The sequence below is a fragment of the Pundamilia nyererei genome, unplaced genomic scaffold, assembly GCF_000239375.1.
Source record: "Pundamilia nyererei isolate P.nyererei 1_Seehausen unplaced genomic scaffold, PunNye1.0 scaffold00017, whole genome shotgun sequence".
Classification (NCBI taxonomy): domain Eukaryota; kingdom Metazoa; phylum Chordata; class Actinopteri; order Cichliformes; family Cichlidae; genus Pundamilia; species Pundamilia nyererei.
In genome coordinates, this window is record NW_005187418.1 from 4,139,474 (window position 1) to 4,158,438 (window position 18,965).

General features: G+C 39.7%; 1 protein-coding gene across 4 annotated transcripts in view; it reads left to right on the forward strand.

The window, feature by feature from the left end:
- LOC102205956 (neurabin-2-like) overlaps nt 1-18,862 on the forward strand; it is a 21,911-nt gene extending 3,049 nt beyond the window's left edge. For 3 of the 4 annotated variants that reach the window (XM_005725893.1, XM_005725894.1, XM_013909014.1), the window contains 9 exons: nt 9,264-9,396; nt 11,277-11,397; nt 11,614-11,718; nt 13,872-14,004; nt 15,520-15,672; nt 15,788-15,841; nt 15,989-16,218; nt 16,303-16,399; nt 17,229-17,490. In XM_005725893.1, coding sequence (XP_005725950.1) covers nt 9,264-9,396; nt 11,277-11,397; nt 11,614-11,718; nt 13,872-14,004; nt 15,520-15,672; nt 15,788-15,841; nt 15,989-16,218; nt 16,303-16,399; nt 17,229-17,342 — 1,140 coding nt within the window. In that variant the 3' untranslated portion in view covers nt 17,343-17,490. The other variant, XM_013909015.1, reaches the window with a different exon arrangement.
- The last annotated feature ends 103 nt before the right edge of the window (nt 18,863-18,965 follow it).

An 18,965-nucleotide genomic window follows, 5' to 3' on the forward strand; every position in this document is an offset into this window, starting at 1 on the left:
GTGGAAAATGAAAGGTCATCGGATGCTGTATTTGTGATTGTGTGTGAGATAAAGACAGAGGAAGTGAGAAAAAAAGAGCACTGTAATCTCTTCTTGGACCGGTACAATGAGAGAATAGGACAGACGAGAAGGAGGAGGAGGACGAGTTGATTTGAAGTGTCTCTCGCTGTCTGGGGGCGGTGTAATGATCCGGAGAGGAGCATCAGACTCTCTCCAGTTCAGTGTTGCTGCTTTGCTCTGCCTTGAGGTCCAAGGCATACAGCAACTCTGCAAGCTAAAGTGGGCCCTGACACTTTGTGTCACACACATTACTTCTCACAGAAAGGCTCTCCTGTACCATTTCATGGCTTGTCAAGTCCAAATTTTCTCTTATCGCTGCACATTGTCCAGAACCACCCAGTTTCTGCACCCTGACATTTGAATATTATAGTTTAAAAACCAACCTGACATAGATACTAACAACATATACATCAAATATTGGAATTAATGAAAGACTGCTAAGGACTGCACATATATGTGTTGGAGCAATGCAGATATTTCTAAGCTAAATAAGCTAAAGAAAACAAACTGAGAAAATAAGCTTTTGGGATTATTAATGACAAATATTGACAATATAAAATTAAAAAGTGTACAATTAAAGGCCACCAGTGGTGCTCTGGAAGCTTTGTTTTTGCACCTGCTTTCTACCTTCACAAGCTCATAAGAGTGACATTATTAAATATATCCAGTGGTTTCAAACCATTTTATCGAGAAACAGTTGTTCATGGTAATGAACCCAAAATTGTAGCAATCTGTCAGATAACAGAAGAGAAGATTACTGAAGAATATAAACAACACAAGTTATGGAATATACTTGAAAAAAAAAATCAGCTCTGCAGATGTTTGTCAGGCCTCAAGGATGCACACTATGCACTGTGATCCAGTGAGAAAGACTCAGTGAAGCATAATTCTGTGTGTAATGCAGTGTTTTATGCACATTCCAAAAATTTGGAGAACGTCTTTTCATGTACGGTAACTGACACAAGTGTGAAATCTGATTGTCTACAAATTACTAGTTATTCTGTTAAAGGTGAAATTAGGCCTAACATTTTAATGGTAGAAAACAAGCTTTCGTTTATAATGTTAGAGCCCTGATCTGGTTTGTTAATCTTCCAGCACTAAAGATTCTTTTCCAAGGACATATCCACCCACCTTGGAATGGTCAGAGTCAGACACACTGATTAGACTGGCTGATTTGAAACAGTGCACATTCAAAAAGAAGAACCAATCAAAAACAATGCTCAAACTTTGAGAGGAATGGAGCCTGTCTGGAGAGACAGTGCTTTATTAGCTATGTTATCCTAGATGGCATTGCACTGGATTTGCTGACTGGCTTTTTCTGGACATATGTCAAAAGAAGGAATTAATGCACTGAGAATAAAGTGCAAAGCAGTAAAGAATAATGATATATTCTACATGTGGAGTAAGCCTTCTTGTGTAAAGAATATAACCCTTAGTAATAATGGACCATTTGATTGGTAGCTGTAATTTCATTACATATTGTAACCAATCACAGTAACATTAATTGAGACATTAAATTACATAGTTACTCCCGAACAGCAATTATACCAATAGTGATGTGTGATTATGTGTCACTATTAAGCTCTAATATATTGAGCAAATGCCTAGAAATCAGCTTTGTCCCATAAATCACATACAAGTCATTTGTGGGCTTGCTGTGCCTGTCATGCAAGTGCAATAGAGAAGAAAACACACTTTCAACATTATTTTATCCTCATGAGATCAAGCGTGGTTACCAGGAGGAGGCATTATCTACGGTGTGATAAAAGCTGTAAGTCACGACTTTGATAAAGAGGAGAATTTCGTTGTGACCCTGCAGCGGTCAGTGAAGAAAAAAAAACCTCCTACTGAGTCCTTTCACACTGTATCAGTGTGGCCTTTGTTATGGAGATTGATGCAGGGGTGGATGAGAGTAAGGGGGATGCGAGGTCAAATGGGAGGGGCGTTATTATGCAGCTCAAATGTCATGCTAGTGCATAACAGCCAGCTCTTAAGTCACACTGTCACTTAGTTTCACTGCCAAACAGGAAGTGCTCATTTTTAGCGCATATTTCTCGTCTGAGCAACAGTGCAGCTTTTGGTCACAATTAAGTCTTGTTGTGGTGACAGCGGTTGGACGTCTGCATGCATGCCTTTCTCTGTCTCCGATTCATACTGATTGTTCCCCTCCATCTGTCTGTCTTTCTGTCCGTGTCCTCTCAAAGTGGCAAAAATAGCAGATCTGCTTCGGGTAGAGTTCACACTGCATTCTTTGTTTGCTCCTCCTCACACTCTTTCTCCTGCTCCTTCTTTTCTCCCTTTCGCTCTTTGTCACCAGTCTGCTGCTGCTAGTAAAAATAGCAGCATTGTTATCATCACAGACCTGCCTCGCTTTTCAGGGCCGCCTCTTTTGTCGAACACAGGAAGCTGCTTCTCATGTCTTATTTATTTCTTTAGCTTGTTTGTTTTGACTCAATTCTATATTACTCGGTGTATTTAGCCTGACCACTTAGCCCCCTAGCTTGTTGTGATTTTTAATTATTTATCCCACTGTGCAGGGGGAGCTTTTTGCCCCTCAAAAAAGAGAGAGATAATCTCCACTAGATTTGGGCTGTGTCTCCTCCAATCCAGGAATAAGCAGATTTATTTGCCACCTTGCTTACCCCTCACCTCACCTACTCCTAAACATTTTGTCCTTCTGCACCACCAACCTGGACTCTTTCTTCTAGGTCTCTGCCTACGCTCCTCAGTCTCACCAGCCTGCTCAGAGAACACCTATGATTTTCTTTCACACTGTGTTATTAACACAAACGATGACTGTACTTATAAGGTAATAAACAGAGGGTGTTGAATTTTGACAAACATAGAAGGAGGTGTTGCTGCTTTAAAGTGTCTGCCACAAAACACAAAATACAGACTACCCTAAATGCACCACAGAGATCATCCAATAAGGGAACTGCCCATGAAGAGGTAACCATATGTTAAGGTATCCTCAAACTGTCTATCACTTTGACTCAGCAGGCCTGCAGTATTTCATACAGTGCATTACTCACAGCCAGGAGGAGTGGAAGACCAGACAGATTATCAGCAAGGTCAGACTGCCCCACTTCTCGGCCCTGCACTGGTTGGTGGTGGGCTGCAAGCATTTATGTGATGTGCCCACTCGTTCAGGTTACTGCGACAAGCCACATTACGCAACGTCTCACTCATGATGTCTGAAACTGTTTTGTCTTGTCCCGCCTGCCATCATCTTGTCCAAAAAATGACAGGCGTTGGTTACAGTGACATGTGAGGCGCCAACCGTGCTGTATGGATGGCTGAACATGTATATTTGTCTTTCTCAGGCTTTACTGGTCCTGTAGTTAGGATGATTGTTATTTTATGTTTTTATTAATACCAGAAAATATAGAATGGAAGAATGGAAACGGTTTTCCTCCTTGAGTAATGGTGCTGCTAGTTAATATGCTTTTAAAGGAGGTTTTTTTTCACAATTCCTTGACTGGTTAAGTGAGAAAAGGAAGGCTGGAAAAAAGACATGCTGTGGAAGAGAGCCAGCGATTAATAACAAGTAATAATTAAAAGCAGAGAGATCTATTAATACACAGTGAGTGAAAAAGGCGACTGAAGAACAAATACTCAATGCATCATGGGAATCCCCCAGCAGCCTACACCTATCGCAGCATAACTAAGGGAGGATTCAGTGACACCTGATCTGGCTAAACTATATGCTTTAGCAAAAAGGGAAAAAAAAACAAACTAAGTCTGTATGTAAAAAAGAGCCATAGGGATACAAAAGAAAATGTCATAACAAATGTAATCAGTATGATATGGTAACATAATGAAACATATACCCAACATAAACACAACATAATAAAATATATATAGTTACAGAGTTTAGTTGTTGTATCCTTCTGTATAGTGTAATGCCATTCAGCCCTCTGTGCTGACCTTGTTTTCATATTGCCGTGCCTCTCTCCAGCGTTAGCGCTAAGCCTAAACATGACTGCTGACCAAAAATTGTTCTGCCAAAATAGATGGGCTTTGGTGCCATGCAAACATTACTATGACGAGCTGACCATATCCATTTTATTGGCAAGAGAAGACTGGTCAAACGTGATCGCTGCCAGAGCCACATCCTTATTTTCTGTCTGCATGGTGCACATCTGGCATGTGGATTAACCCCCAATTTTAGTAGGATTTAGAAGCAATTACCTGCCACTTGTTTAACCTATGTTAGTTTAGATAGTGGCGTCATTAATCTTTAGGAGGAAAAGTGTAACATACGCTTAATTTTGACAGCTTTATTAAGCATGGATTAATTACTGCGCACATATTCGTATACAGGGAAAATTGAGGCATTCATATATCAGTGCATGGCAATGAACTTTTGCATTTAGCTAGAAATTGAGAAAACTGTACGCCGCACATGCAAAGCCTAGTATGAGCAAAAAAATGCTGGAAAGCTTTTTTTTTTTTTTTTTTTGCTGAATGCAACGAGAGTGGAAACACTCTTTTAGGAAAAACCAGTGGCACCACCTACACACATCCTATTCGCTCCATCCAAAATTAGAACAGTTTTTGGAGTCAAGAGGGAAAGAAACAGCAGTTGACGTGCTGCTGTGGGCAGTGGGGGTGGTGGGGTGTGGGTTACGGGCTTGCTAGTTAACACCACAGCGTTATCCAATCACACTGTAGCCAGAGGAGCATCAAGATGCAACCACACTGGAGCAGAGCAGAGGCATGGCGTGGCAGCTGTATCATTTTGCCATTTCGGTGTCACGACAACAGCATTGTAAAATGGTTGTCGTCACTTACTGGCTGCTTTTTAATACCCTTTACAATCCCAAATAGGTGTATAGACACAAACACAATCTCTAAGCTGGTGAGTGGCTGTAGTTTTCTGCCCATGGAGCTTTTGTAGGACATCCGAGGCGGCTGGTAGCAGAGGGAGGGAGGAAGGGAGTTTCCTGGCCATCTGTTAGCTCCTCTGACCTACTATCTGCCACAACTGGAACAGCGTCCTTCTCTACCACACCCCCCTCCCACCACACTGCCTTTAATCCCAATGTTTGTCTTCCCAAGATAGCCACCTCACTGTTCGTAGAGTTCATCTACAACTCTGCGTGCTTAGGTAAAGCGAGGTCAGAGGTTGTATCGTGGAGAATCCCAATTAGTCTGTCTGTAAGGAGGGAGATAGACTTCCTGCTGGAAACGAGAGGTAATTCTGTCAGTCAAGGATGATACTGTAGCTTGACTTATACCATGGCCAGTTTCTCCAATAGCTGCAACGCACAGCACAACTACAGTGGTGACCATTTATTACCATTGCAGTAAAATAGAGTCGCTCAGTCTTCTGTCTTTGATGTTTTGCAGTATCATGGGTGTAAATTGAGGGCTTCACAGACCATCAGCTGTGACCTATTGATCTTTAAACTCAAGGGGTGATGCAGTGCCACGTGAAAGTGTCACACTGGTGCTCAGAGGTCTCTGTTGTTGTTTTACACTCTGTTACTTGCAAATAGTGTATTTTTTGGCCGCTTAATCCACATTCTGTTAATCCGTCTAAATACAAAGGTAACCTAAATCAGAAGTCATCTGACTTAAGTTCTTCTCCCATGCTAACTATTGTGAGTTTAAATCTGATGGGATTCACAGAGTAAAGTGTAACAGCAGTGTATCTAATGGTTTTAGAACTGTTGAACCTAATTAGTCTTTACTCCATTCCTTTTTTGATTGAGTGTTTTATTTACAAAATAGTGTAAAATACAGCAATTTGTCTACTTTGGAAGTTGGACCCACTAAATAATGAGCATTTATGGATATTTATAGGTTTTGTGGTCAGTTAAATGAAAAGCCCAGGACAATGGGAACTATGCTTATTTGCTTTTTTTTTTTTTCTTTTCTGAGTATTACATGAGAAGATTGGTAGATTGATACCGTTCATGCCTGCAGGGTCAGTATGAAGCCTCAGCCAAGAGTTGGTTAGCTTAGCATAAATGTAAATGGTAGAAAAGAGAAAGAAAAAACTATCTGAGGTACCGTCTGCAACTGCTCAAGAAGCAGTTTTTAAAAATATTCATGTGTTACTACTTTATTATGGGGCCATAATTGTGGTTTCTAGTTTTTGTGTTCAAGTAAGCAAACCTGCTGCTGGTCATAACTTTATATTCAGTACCCAGATGTCACAATGTTTTTCCAAAAATACTAAAACAAGTGGCAACCTCCATGAAAAATGCAACTACTGTGGAACTGAGTAATCATAAGATGGCCGGTTGAGGCTCACTGTAAAACTGAGTCAATCCCAATAAAGTGCAATGTTAAAATGGCTAGTTTCAGCTATAAAAGTAACATCTTTACAGCCTGGTACCAAAACAAATATTGTCACTTCCACCTTAAAAAAAAACAAAAAAACAAAAACAAAACAAAAATCACAATTACTGTATCCATCTTTTATAGACAGTATTTGTACTGAACTAATTCTTCCCTGAGAAACTAATAGAATAATTGACACTAACTGAACTCTAAAGCAAATTGTAATTTTTATGCCATAATTAGCCCCCCCCCCCAAAATAAGAATAAAAATAAAAAATCAAAAGAAAAAATCATCCATGTCATTGCTTGCGTGATCTGACAGTGATGGGGAGAGATTTAACTCAAGGCGATTACATTTTAAACTCTATTGTTATGGGTAAGGACAGCCCAAAAGTAGGAGCAGAAGCTTGTACAGTGCTCAATGATGTAAGAGAATACAATGATACTGAATAAATTTAAGAGAGGAGGGGCTGGTTACATTTCAAAGGAGCTGTCAGAAAACTGACAGGCTCTTTACTGTGGGGTTGCCACGGAGACGGGGCCCCATACTGTAGGACTGAAGAGCAGCACGGAAGCTACGAGATGCTACTTCTGTAACACAGATGGACAAGCTAAACAGGCCGGCGACATGCAAGAGATGCATTGAATAAAGCAAACCAAGGCTTGAGGAAACAGTGTGAAAGTGTTGCAGAAGAGGGAACAAAGATTGTGGAGAGAAAAGTTGATAAAATAAATCAAAGAATGTGTAAAAGGAGAAGGTCCAGCACTGAATTAGTGTAGCCAGCGGAGCATGCAAGGTGGTGCATACATAATCACCCTGGAAGACTGAAAGTGAGGCTTTTAAAGATTGGGCTCTCTCTTTCTCCCTGTGTGTGTGTGTGTGTTTGTGTCTATGTGAGGCCTGTGAGCAGCAGCTGCAGAAGGCCTCCATTAGCATGCTGGGGGTGGTTATGTAAACTGTCATGCTGTTAGACCAGAGTGAATGTGGGAAGTTGAGCCCTGAAAACAGAGGCCCCTGTCTTCATAAGAGCAACTTCAGTGGTTGTGATTGATTTTTATTTATTTATTTTCTCATTAGTCTGTTTGATACAGATGACTGCTGTGAAACAATACAGCTCGGACTAAATGCTGTGGCTGTCTCAGTTGAAAATGTCAATACATTTGAATTGCATTATGTCCGCATTAACAATGTTGGTCAGTTATTATCGAACCATGAAGCCATCTTGTCTGTCTCAGCTACTTACGCATCCAAAACCTCTAAGTAGTGATCTTAAGCTTTTTTCAATCCATTAAATTGCTGTCCTCAATGGAATGATGGAAATCAGTGAAGGTGATTTAGAAAGAGTCATTTCTCTGAATAGATCATATTAATTTTAACTTGTGTTAGCTTAAGCTGGATTTTCTAAAGAAATCAAACAGAAATATTATATATAAGCTTACTGACCACTGTGTGTGTGTCTAACTTTAGCTCAGTGCCATGTGGACATGGTTTAGAGCTCCAAATAAGTATCAGAGTGAGAAAGAAAGGTGATTTAAGTGGCTATGAACGTGGCATAGTAGTCAGCTGGTGGTGGTGGAACATAAAGCTGTTAGAAAGGATTTTGAGCACCGGTGCAAGAAATGTGGGGGAGAAAAAAAAAACTCAGATTAGAGTCAGTTTCCTGTGAGTAATGGTCCTGTTTCCTCCAGTACTTCCTCTCTTGCCTTTCTGTGACTCTGTAAGTCATCTTCCACAAAGCACGTGTAACTGATATTAACTGAACCGTTCAGTAGTTTGAATTTAAGTATCCGTAGTCACGTCATTCTGCAATCTGCCCACTCTTTTACCTGTTGATACACAAATGCAATAAAAAGTAAAAAAAAAAAACAAAACGAATCACTGCTCCTCAGGGTGCACAGGAAGTGATTCTGGTGACAGCAGCAGTTACTATATTTGGAGTATGTGCAGGAAGAGTGATAAGACACCATGGCTCCAAGGAAAAGAAAGACTTGTCTAGAAAGAAAGGATATCTATCTATCTCTCTATATCACAGAGGCCAGTTATAAGGAGGTTTATTAGGCAACAATGACAGTGGCGTGAAGCTTGGATATGGCTGTGCGATAAAACCAAAATCTCATATCCCGATATAAGACATTTATCGTCCTGACAAGGATATAAATCACAAAAATGTAATATTTTCTGTAAATTCTGTGAATCTCGGGCATCTCGACTTGCGTGAAGTTTTTCCAGTTGGGCGTCCTTTACCTGTGTTTTAACCATGCATGAAACCATACATTTTTAGACATATGTTCTTTCAAATTTTGAGCCTAATGTTTATTTTTAGCACCTGACGGCTCTTTTTTGCTTCTCATCCGTAAACTCTCTGCATACTCTTTCCCGTGATTCAGTTTATTTTGAAAAGTCTCAACAGGATCTTGAGCTTTTTTGTGAAAGGCTTACGTGGAAAACAAACTAGCGGACTGCAGTTTTGTTGCTAACAACAAGAAGTAAAAACTGGCACTTGTCCATCCATAGTGTGGTTATTTTAAATATAAGAGAAAGATAGAACTTTAAGAAATTTATATAGCTACTACAGTGACCATCAAAACGATGAAAAAATATTGCTGTAAACAAACGATAGCATAATAGGAAAGATAGACGTTTTTATATCGTCATCCGATATATATCGTTATATCGAACAGGCCTAAGCGTGGATCTAATTTTTGCCAAGAAAACAAATAATTTGCCATAATTTTGAACATTTTCTTTTCAAAACAAAAAATCCCAAAACAACTGTGACTCACAAATGTCCCGTTTCAACAACAAACAAATGCTGAACAGGAATAGATGCTAGCAAAAATCTGCTCCGCCTTGCAGAGACTTGATGTAAGTGTGATTCTCAGTCTGATCTTGTCCCTGTCTCATCCTACAGGTGTTTGCCACCTATTCCAACGAGGACTATGACAGACGCAATGAAGATGTGGATCCAATGGCAGCGTCTGCTGAGTATGAGCTGGAGAAAAGAGTGGAGAGGCTGGACCTATTCCCTGTGGAGCTGGAGAAAGGTATCAGAACTAAACCCTGTTTTTTTTCTAACCAGTCGAGTATTTATACAAATTCTTTCTGTAAAATCTGCACTTTACTTCGGGCATATAAATAATTCTAAGCATTTACTGTACTTTGACTTGCCTGAGGCTTCTTTGCACCTTGCTAAGAAAGAGAATACAAAAAACCCACAAATGTAAGGTTCTGTATTTGAATGATCAAGCTCCCATTTGGCTCCCATCTCCGAAGCAATTAAAAAAAGTCCTACTTTAAAAGACCTGCAGGGTTCACCAGCTGCCTTCTGCTCTCCCCAATGACTTACAGATTTGCAGTACCCATGTAACATCATAGTGCATTTCTATGTGTGTAGAAGACTTGTGTATAGGGCAGATTACGTGGGTTACCATATGTAGCAGTGTTCTTTATAGGTGTTGCGGTGTGCACGCTCTACATTAATTAGATCATGATAGAATAGAAGCTGAAATAAAAAAGAAACAGTGCTTGAAAAAAAGAATATGCTAAATCAGCACATAACGCCTCTGGGAGGAATCTAGGTGTTATATTGATTATCATCTAACTTTGACGTCACAGACGTCAACAAAACTAATGTTTTATTTTTTCAAGATCACATGAAGGTCAGAGCTTTTTTTTTTGTCCTCAAGGTACAAAGAAACTTATGCACTAAAACTGTTGTAGTTGTAGTTTGCACAGAATGCTGATGTCAGGTTGAAAATCCCCAAATTCAACAGACGAAAAAGCTTATGATGCGCCATCGTGACATAGATTGGGCTTTCTTTAGAAATCTTAAATCCCAACTATGTGGTAACATAAACAAACAAACAACAACTAATCTTTTTAACCTCTCAAATATCAAGAAACTACAGTTAATAATCTATTTGGACACTTCTGTTCAGTTACAGTTTTTAGTGTACCTTCCTTGTTGTTCCTGCATTCATTCTGACTTTCAGTTACATATTTCTACTCTTGAACACTATTAGAGTGCATTTGCATGACTCATCGTTACCATTATCTATCTCATATTAGCCCTTGGTGCATCCCCTCAGTCAATCCTCAGTCTCAAACGAGCCATTCTGGTTTCCTATCCCCTCACTTTGCACAAACAGAAGGTTTGAACAGAAGGCACCTGTAATATGTGTTCGCTTTTTTCTGACTAATAATCCAACACTTTAAGCTGATATTTATTTTTTACAATATTGGTTTATTGTATATTATGGTAAGCAAGTAAGTAAGGTACCCGGTGCAGCGTGCTGGTAAACTTTGCTGGTAACCATACATGGTTTCTATATGATTAAAGCTGGCGCAAATGTTGGGGGAAGCAAATGTATAGCCTTGAGGACACAAGTTGTGTTAAACTTAATTTAAACTTTACTTAAAATTAAGCGAATATAATTAATATACAAGAAAAAACTACAGTGCACCTTTGAGTGGGTTTCAATAATAGAGGATAGCAAACAAAGGTTCACTAAGTAATTTATTAGTGCACAGCTGAAGAATTATTAAAATTTAGCCTCTTCTACAACCACTGAAAGCAGCTATATTTCTTTTTGCTATCCCATAATAACACATTCATAGACTGTACATTAAAACATGGACATAGCCACACTGACTTCAAGCGCTGGGTCATGAATTCCTGTTTTAAAAGATCGATTTGAGCATTGTGACTGTTGCTATCCCGTCGTTCTGAAGTCAGAAGTGAAGAGAGGTGGAATGTTATGTTGTTAGCTAATGTTAGCTATCTTGTGGCCATTCAGACAACTGCAGGTTCTGTTACTTTTGTGTTGGCTGCATTTTCAGTCCCAAAGGTTGCCTCTTCAACAACAAGTCTGTTACAGACAGATTACAATATCAGTTTGGTAACAGCAAGCCTGATTTCTTTCAGACGGTGACGGCCTGGGCATCAGTATTATTGGGATGGGTGCAGGGGCTGACATGGGCCTGGAGAAACTGGGCATCTTTGTGAAGACTGTCACAGAAGGAGGAGCAGCACACAGGGATGGCAGGTATGTTTCTTCGTACTTTAAATATTCCTGATATGATTAAAAAAATGTACTGCAGAACTGAAACATCGCAGGTCAGAAATTAAGGGAAGTTGAACAGGCCTTTGTTTTGTAAATCAAATGTCACCTTGAGGTTACCTTAGTAGTTGTAGTGTTAGTTCCAGGAGTGGATGCCTTATTGTTCCTCTAAATTCTAAGCCTTTAAACTGTCTGCTTCAGGATCCAGGTGAACGATCTGATTGTGGAGGTGGATGGGACCAGTTTGGTGGGAGTCACCCAAAGCTTTGCCGCCTCTGTACTCAGGAACACCTCAGGAACCGTTAAGTAAGTCTCTCTGACTAACCAATTTGCTTTGAATCACTTTTACATCACAAAACAAACCTTTTTTCTTTTTTGTAGACAAGTAGAAGTTGAAGTAGAAATGCTAGTTTGCTATCAATTTCAGTTTTACTGATATATCTCGACAATTTTATGGATTTTGTTAAGACTTTCACAAAAGGATCCATTATAGTGTCTTCGGGTGTCCCCTGAATCTTCCCTTTTAGTACCATTTTAAGTAAAAAAAACAAACTGGTGCAGTCAAACTATGATGCACAACTTTTTGCATCAGCCTACTCTGGTTTATTGTCTATTCTAGTACAAATGGGACCATCATTTACAAAATAGGACCGCATACTTTATTGAATACAACTTAGAACTGCAGCATATATGTACCAGAAATGTTTTATTGAGGTCATAAAAGGAAGTGCAATGTGCTATCTTTTTCTAGTGGCAGCTAATGGAGTTGCCCCCTACTGGCCATTATAAAGAAAGCAGGGGCAGGGTATTTCCTTATTGGCTTCACTTTTTTGACTCATTTGCAATGTACTTGACCTGGAAGTTGGAGACACATACTTGGTACTGAGTTGAATGCATTCTGGTAATAAAGTTGGTCCCTAGTAAGATAGATCCATTCATGCATCACTATCAAAACAGTGCATTGCATGTTTTTTTTGCCCCTTAAAACCACAGATGAGGAATATTCACAGAGTACTGGGTTATTTAATGAGTCACAAATACATATCAGCAGTAGTACAGTTTTACTGCGGTTTACGTGCATTACCACCACCTTGAATCATTAGGTCGGCGTTCTTGAATTTCCAAGTTGGAAGTGTGAAAATTCTGACTAGGAACTCAGATATTCCAACTGCAAATGTAACGCACTGAAAGCTCCTAAACATCAGACTGTTGTCAGTAAATTGACTTGCTAATGTTAGTATTTAAAGTACTTCCATACTTTTAAAGTAATATAGATTTAAAGTACATTAAACTACTTTAATTTGTGGTCTTTGTTAAATGGTCTTGTATTTTTGTAGCTACTATTTTGTGGTTTTCTAAATGCCTTAGCAGTGACCAGGATATGTGTTTTCATTGCTAGTTGCCCTGACATTAAGCATTCTTCCTGAAGGAGATGATTTCCTTTTGATATTTACCCACAGCACATTTTTTCACACAAAGCTTACTTCTACCACATCCTGCCCATTCACTTCACCAGACTTTAGATTTATATCGCCAGTCTCCCAGGGTCGTGATTATACCCTTTAGTATTGAAAAGCTCCTTTTAGAGACATTCAGTATAAAGTCCAAAGGTTCCACATCAGAGCCACTGAAAACAGTTATCAGGAACCAAAACACTTTGTATCAAAAGTATAATTTCAAAATGCCAAGGGTCTATTTGTAGCCTTTGCGCTTTGGATTTTTGGTATGGCTCACTGTTCCCGTGTGCTTCTTTTGTCATCCATGCTCATTCATAATTCAGGGTTTAGTGGTCTGCGCTGTTGGGATAATTGCTAGTGTTGTGTGACTTGTGAAGATCAGAGACCTCCATAGATAGCTCATACATTATAGATCTGCTGCAGTGATGGCGAAGGGTAATAGAGCTCCGACCTATTCATAAAACAAACGTCACACAGACAAATAGATTGGGACAGGAAGTGTGTTTATGAGCATTTAATTACCTCTCAGTGCTGCAGAAATTGAAAGGCTACAGTGGCTGGCTTAACAACCATCTGTGGCTTTGTCATGATTCGCTGTCCTTTACCCAGTTTACCATTTGTGAGCGTCAATCAAGAGAAAATATAGTGTCTGTAATGATTTGTACAATGTGCTAAAAGAGAGGACGAATTGAGGGTTTGATTCGTGCACCCAAGAGGGTAACTATGTAGAGAAGATCTTTGTTAGAGTGTAAACAGGAAGCCATTTTCTGTTATCAGAAAGCCAGCGCATTCCAGCTACATTAATACATTATGCTATACTAACTGAAGAATGAAAACATTCACTGCCTAAAGAGCCGGTGTTTGTGCTCCTCAGTGTTCAGAACAAAGAAGAGGCCAACATGTATTATTTAACATATACATACAGCATCACAGCATATATATATGGTTTTGTCATAGTTTTCTGTTCCTGGCTGAGGTGGAATAATATATGCCTAAATGCAGGTTTGTGATTGGACGAGAGAAGCCGGGTGAACAGAGCGAAGTGGCCCAGCTCATCCAGCAGACCTTGGAGCAAGAGCGCTGGCAGAGGGAAATGATGGAGCAGCGCTACAACCAGTACATGGATGAACAAGAGGTTAGAGGGCAATAAGATTACTGAGGTTACTAATGAAGCGTCTAAAGACAAAACACGTTGATTATCATCTCTGTAAGTCTGTGAGGAAGGGGGCACATTTCTTCCCACAGATAATCCCTCAGTTGATGTTTTCATGATGGTGGTGAAGACCGTTATCTAACACATGATTCCCCAATCCCCTCTTAGTTAAAATCAGGTGAAAGCATATGATTCACATCCTTTTTATACTCATCAGTCCATTCAGTGATCCTTCCTGCGCTCTAGGTGGTGGACTTTGTAAGCGAGCACGCCCATCAGGGTAGGAGTGTTATATCACCGGATAAAGGCGATCACTCAGAACAACTTTGAATTGATTTGTAGGGATTCCTTCCTCTTAAGTGGCCAAGTGAACCAAAACCATGCCAGGAAACTGTCTCCCCCCCACAGCGTAACAAAGCTACCACATCCCATCACTGTAGGGATCAAAGCATAAAAACTTTGCCTGCACCTGGTTTATCATTCTTTAACTGGTGATGGAGCAACATCTGCACATGCACAGTAGAGAAGTGAGGGTGAAGTGCTTACTAATCCAGCTTCACCCCTCCCCTCTGCACAAATACAAAAAAAAATGGGACATAAGATATTATTTAACCACTGCAGATGACGCACAGTCCCACACAAGCTGAGCTAACAGAGCAAAGACATCAGTAAACAGCCTCACAGTTAAGCACAAAGTGCTACCTTAAAATCCTCACTTAGCCCTCTAGGATATTGGTTTCCCTGTAGGATTAAAAAATATGTGATTATTTTTACGAACAGTGAAAAAGAAAAAGCCACACTGTGATATCCAGTGTATTATCAACATGATCAGAAAATATGCTCCGCTCAGGGTTGTGACTAAGCAGAGGGACTTTTTTGTGCCCTTTAGTTTGTCAATGATGCCTCAGATTGTTTCGCTTTTCATTCACATACACAGAACAGGCTCAGGAACTGTCTATGGTTTCATTAGAATAACAGAGAGGAAGTTCCTCCATTCATGGACAGTAAGAAGATTAGGTGTGCAGTTGCGTAATGAAAAGTACAGGCGCCTGCTTGAGTTGTGCACCATCTAGTGTCTATTTGGCGTCACAGCACAAGAGGACGACACCATCAAGACTATTACGCTCTACCTTCTTGTTTCCTTTAGCATTATGTCCAAAAATTAATTAAACAAATTTAAAGAAATATATTTGGTTTTCTCCAGGAATTGCATAAATTGAAAACCCTCCTGGAAACCAATATGTGCAAAAACTATATTTTAGCACTGGAAACATTGACAGATTCAAATTTAGCTTTCTCTGTGTAAATGGTATCACTTGAAAGAGTTTGTTTACCTGCAAAGGAGAAGGACAACAAACTTTAATCTCACTCACTCTCCAGCTATACATGCACTTTCATCTATATATATATAAAATATAAGTCATAAGATCTCCTTTTCTTTTCTTTTCTTGATTTTTGCCTATGAACGGGGTCCTAACCTTGACCATATCCCTGCAGGGTGGGGAATACGGCACAGATGAGGAAGAGGATGATGATGAGGAAGCTAGTCCACCGTATCCCACTGCGATCGAGGTGTTTGACTTGGCGGAGAACGAGGACATGTCGCCTCTGGAGACAGACCCTGAGAAGCTGGCCCATAAATACAAAGAGGTGAGCCATGAATGTCGTAATTACAACATTTCTTCTTTAATCAAAACTTTTTTCACTAATGCACCTTATATTTAGAGATGTGTTTAGAATAGTAACACTGGGATTTTTTTTATAGCTCCAAATAAAACACGCTGTCACCCAGGCTGAGATCCAGCAACTGAAAAGAAAGGTAATTTAAAGTGAATATTATCATGATATTTTATGTAATGGTTCTATTAAGAATAAGCAAAAGAGCATTTCTTATCTTTAGAGTCAGAGGAGTGTGTCCGTTTACATCATCATGTGATTAAAATGAATGAATCACGCTTTCTTCCAGCTGCACCACGCAGAGCAGGAGAAGCAGCGCTGGCGTATGGACAAGGCCCAGCTGGAGCAAACCCTGCAGGAGAACAAGGAGCGAATGGAGAAGCTGGAGGGCTATTGGATGGAGGCTCAGAGCCTGTGCCAGGCAGTGGATGAGCACCTGAAGGAGACGCAGGCCCAGTATCAGGCCCTGGAGCGCAAATACAGCAAAGCCAAACGTCTGATCAAGGAGTATCAACAAAAGTAAGACCGTTTAACTACATGTACAAAAGCCCGAGAGAGTTGTGAGATCAGAGTGCCAATGCTGTTATCCTCTTCCTTTAACAGGGAGATTGAGTATCTGAAGAAGGAGACCCAACGCTGTGCACAAGTTGGGGCTGAGGCCAACCTTCTGAAAGAGGAGTCAGGGCAACTCCAAGAACAGGTATACGAGGTGCCTCAAGGCAGTGTGTGCACATTTAATCTTTACATCTAGCAATTAATATAATATTCACACAACAACTGTGTGCTGGTAGGTTTGCAGAGCATTTTGTAAAGCGTTCAAGAGTAAACACCACTTTGCTTGATCCAGACCAAATCTGATCTTGAAACTTCTATTAATCAGAATTGCTTGTGGTTTCAAGAAAATCTTAAAATGTCTTGGGGAACTTGGAGAAAGTGTGATGAAGTTGAAAGAGTTTATGTATGTTATCATTGAGCTGCTGTGTGGTTGCATTACTAGGAAAGTGCATGTCAGCTTACGGTGTAGGATTTCAAAAAGGTTTGAAGCAGAAGTATAATGCAACGGAAAACCTTGTTGCTGATTTAGAGGTTAAGGTTGATTTTATTGCATTAAAAGACCCAACATCCCATACAGAGCTTCTCTTCAGTCTAGTTTATCCTCCTGCCTCCCTCCAGCAATTTAAAACTTGCACTAGATTCATTCATAAGCAAGACCTCCTTCTGATTTTCCAATGTTGAAATGTTGATATTTTCTTGTAAAAATGGCTGTAAAAAAACTGTTTTCTACTATTAAGGGAGGAGTCTTTGTACCTTTTATAGTGCTGTCATTTAGCTTTTAATGCTGTCGTTATTTTGCTTAGGATTAAAACAGTTGATGGAAAGAAGCTTTTGCTAAAGTTTATCTGTAGTTCCTATTTTTCCCCTGCTTGTTAGTAGAAAACAGAATACATGAGTGTAAATGAGAGGGAGATGGGTGTAACAATGAAGCAGCAAGCCATAGAGATATTGTTCCTGTGTGCCTCTTGACAAAGCATGCTGAACATGGAGCTGCCAAACAGGAGGATAAAAAGAAGACCATAGAGGAGGTTCATGGATGTAGTGAAGGAGGACATTCAGAGGGTTGGTGTGACAAAGCAGGAAGCTAAGGATAGGATGCTATGGAAGAAGATGATCTGCTGTGGAGATCAATGGACCAACTGAAAGCAGAAATTCACAGCAGAACACATCATCTCCAAAAAATACAAAAACAGTACGAGTCACATTCCAGCAGCGCTTCATTGTTTTAAGTGCATTTTCCTCTCTTCTCTTTTAGGTGGCTGATCTGGAGTGCCGAGTGGAGGAGCTGAAATCTGAACCATTATAAAAGCCTTTTCTAATAAATATAGAACTTCACCCGACAAAGGAGTGTTTTAAGTACTTGCAACGAACTGCAGGGTATCTCGTGTGTCCAACTTGAGCTTAATTTGTGGTCGCATACTGTATGTGCCCTCAGGCTTTGTATTTCACCCACTTAACCCTTTTAACCATGTTTTTCTGTTGGCATTTATGGGAAGAAGAGCAGTTTTATCATCACAAACGGACTCCGTAGATGTACTGTTCCTTTTTCATTTTCAGACTTCAGTATTTTCTCCCTTAATTTGTGATTCTTGTGAAAGCCCAGGCTGTTGCTTTTCAATTGCCAAAACAAAACAAAAATCCTTTCTTTCTTTCGCTTAGTTTTGTGACATTTTTTTCTGAGTTTGTACAGATGTGATACTGTGTGGTTTAACAATCAGTTTGGTTTGTAAAAATTTTTAATGTGCATAACATTTAACATAATATAAACTAATGAGAGTCGAGGGTCGTATATTTTGCGTGGCAAAGATGTGTAAATTGGATGGAGACCGCACTGAAGACGACAACACATGGTGCTTCACTGGATTGGAGTAATAAACGGGAACAAGTCTGACGTGTCTTTGAAACTGTACAGTATCCCAACCTTCGTAGGGGTCTCGTCACATAACCTTTAGAACCAACTGCTGCCTACCTTTCAGACGTGTTTGTGTATTTTTTACACATTAGGACTCGCGAACAAGCGACTAATCCTCTGGTTTCAACCCCTCACTTCTATCAAAAAGAAAAAAAAAATAGAAAAAAGGAAAAAAATGGACCACGGAAACAAGCCTCCACAACTGCTGTGCCACAAACAATGGATATCTCTTCCCTCCCCTTCAAATGGATGTTGTCATGGACTTGTAGAACTGGAATTAGTTAGGACTACTGATGTAAGAAACATTACTGGACTGGGAAGTTAAAGAAGCCGTTACCAGCAGCAAAGTTTTAGATTTAAGGAGCTCCTCTCTAACCAGCAGCTGCACTTGACACCGCTGTGTGTAGCACATGGAAAACACTGCCAGGTTTCTACCTGTTTCAGTTTACGCACAGTTTAAATGAAACTGAGTTTTACTTGTGTCAACTGTCATACCAGTATGTTTGTATAGTTCAGGTCAGACTGAAATATTTTAATTTTACTTAATATTTATAATATAGTCAAGTTGGAAATATGAGCTAACAATTCAAAGGACAAATAGTGACAAAAGCAATGCAAAAATTAATGTCCAATAAACAAAGTTATACTGTGTCATGTAAAAAAAACAAACAAGAAAAGACAAAAAAAAGTAGTAGATCTGACTACAAAAACAAATTTAAGACTACTTAATTGAAGAAAAAAAACAGGCATGGTTATGAGTATTTTCATAATATTAAGGCTTGTACAGTGCACATGCTTT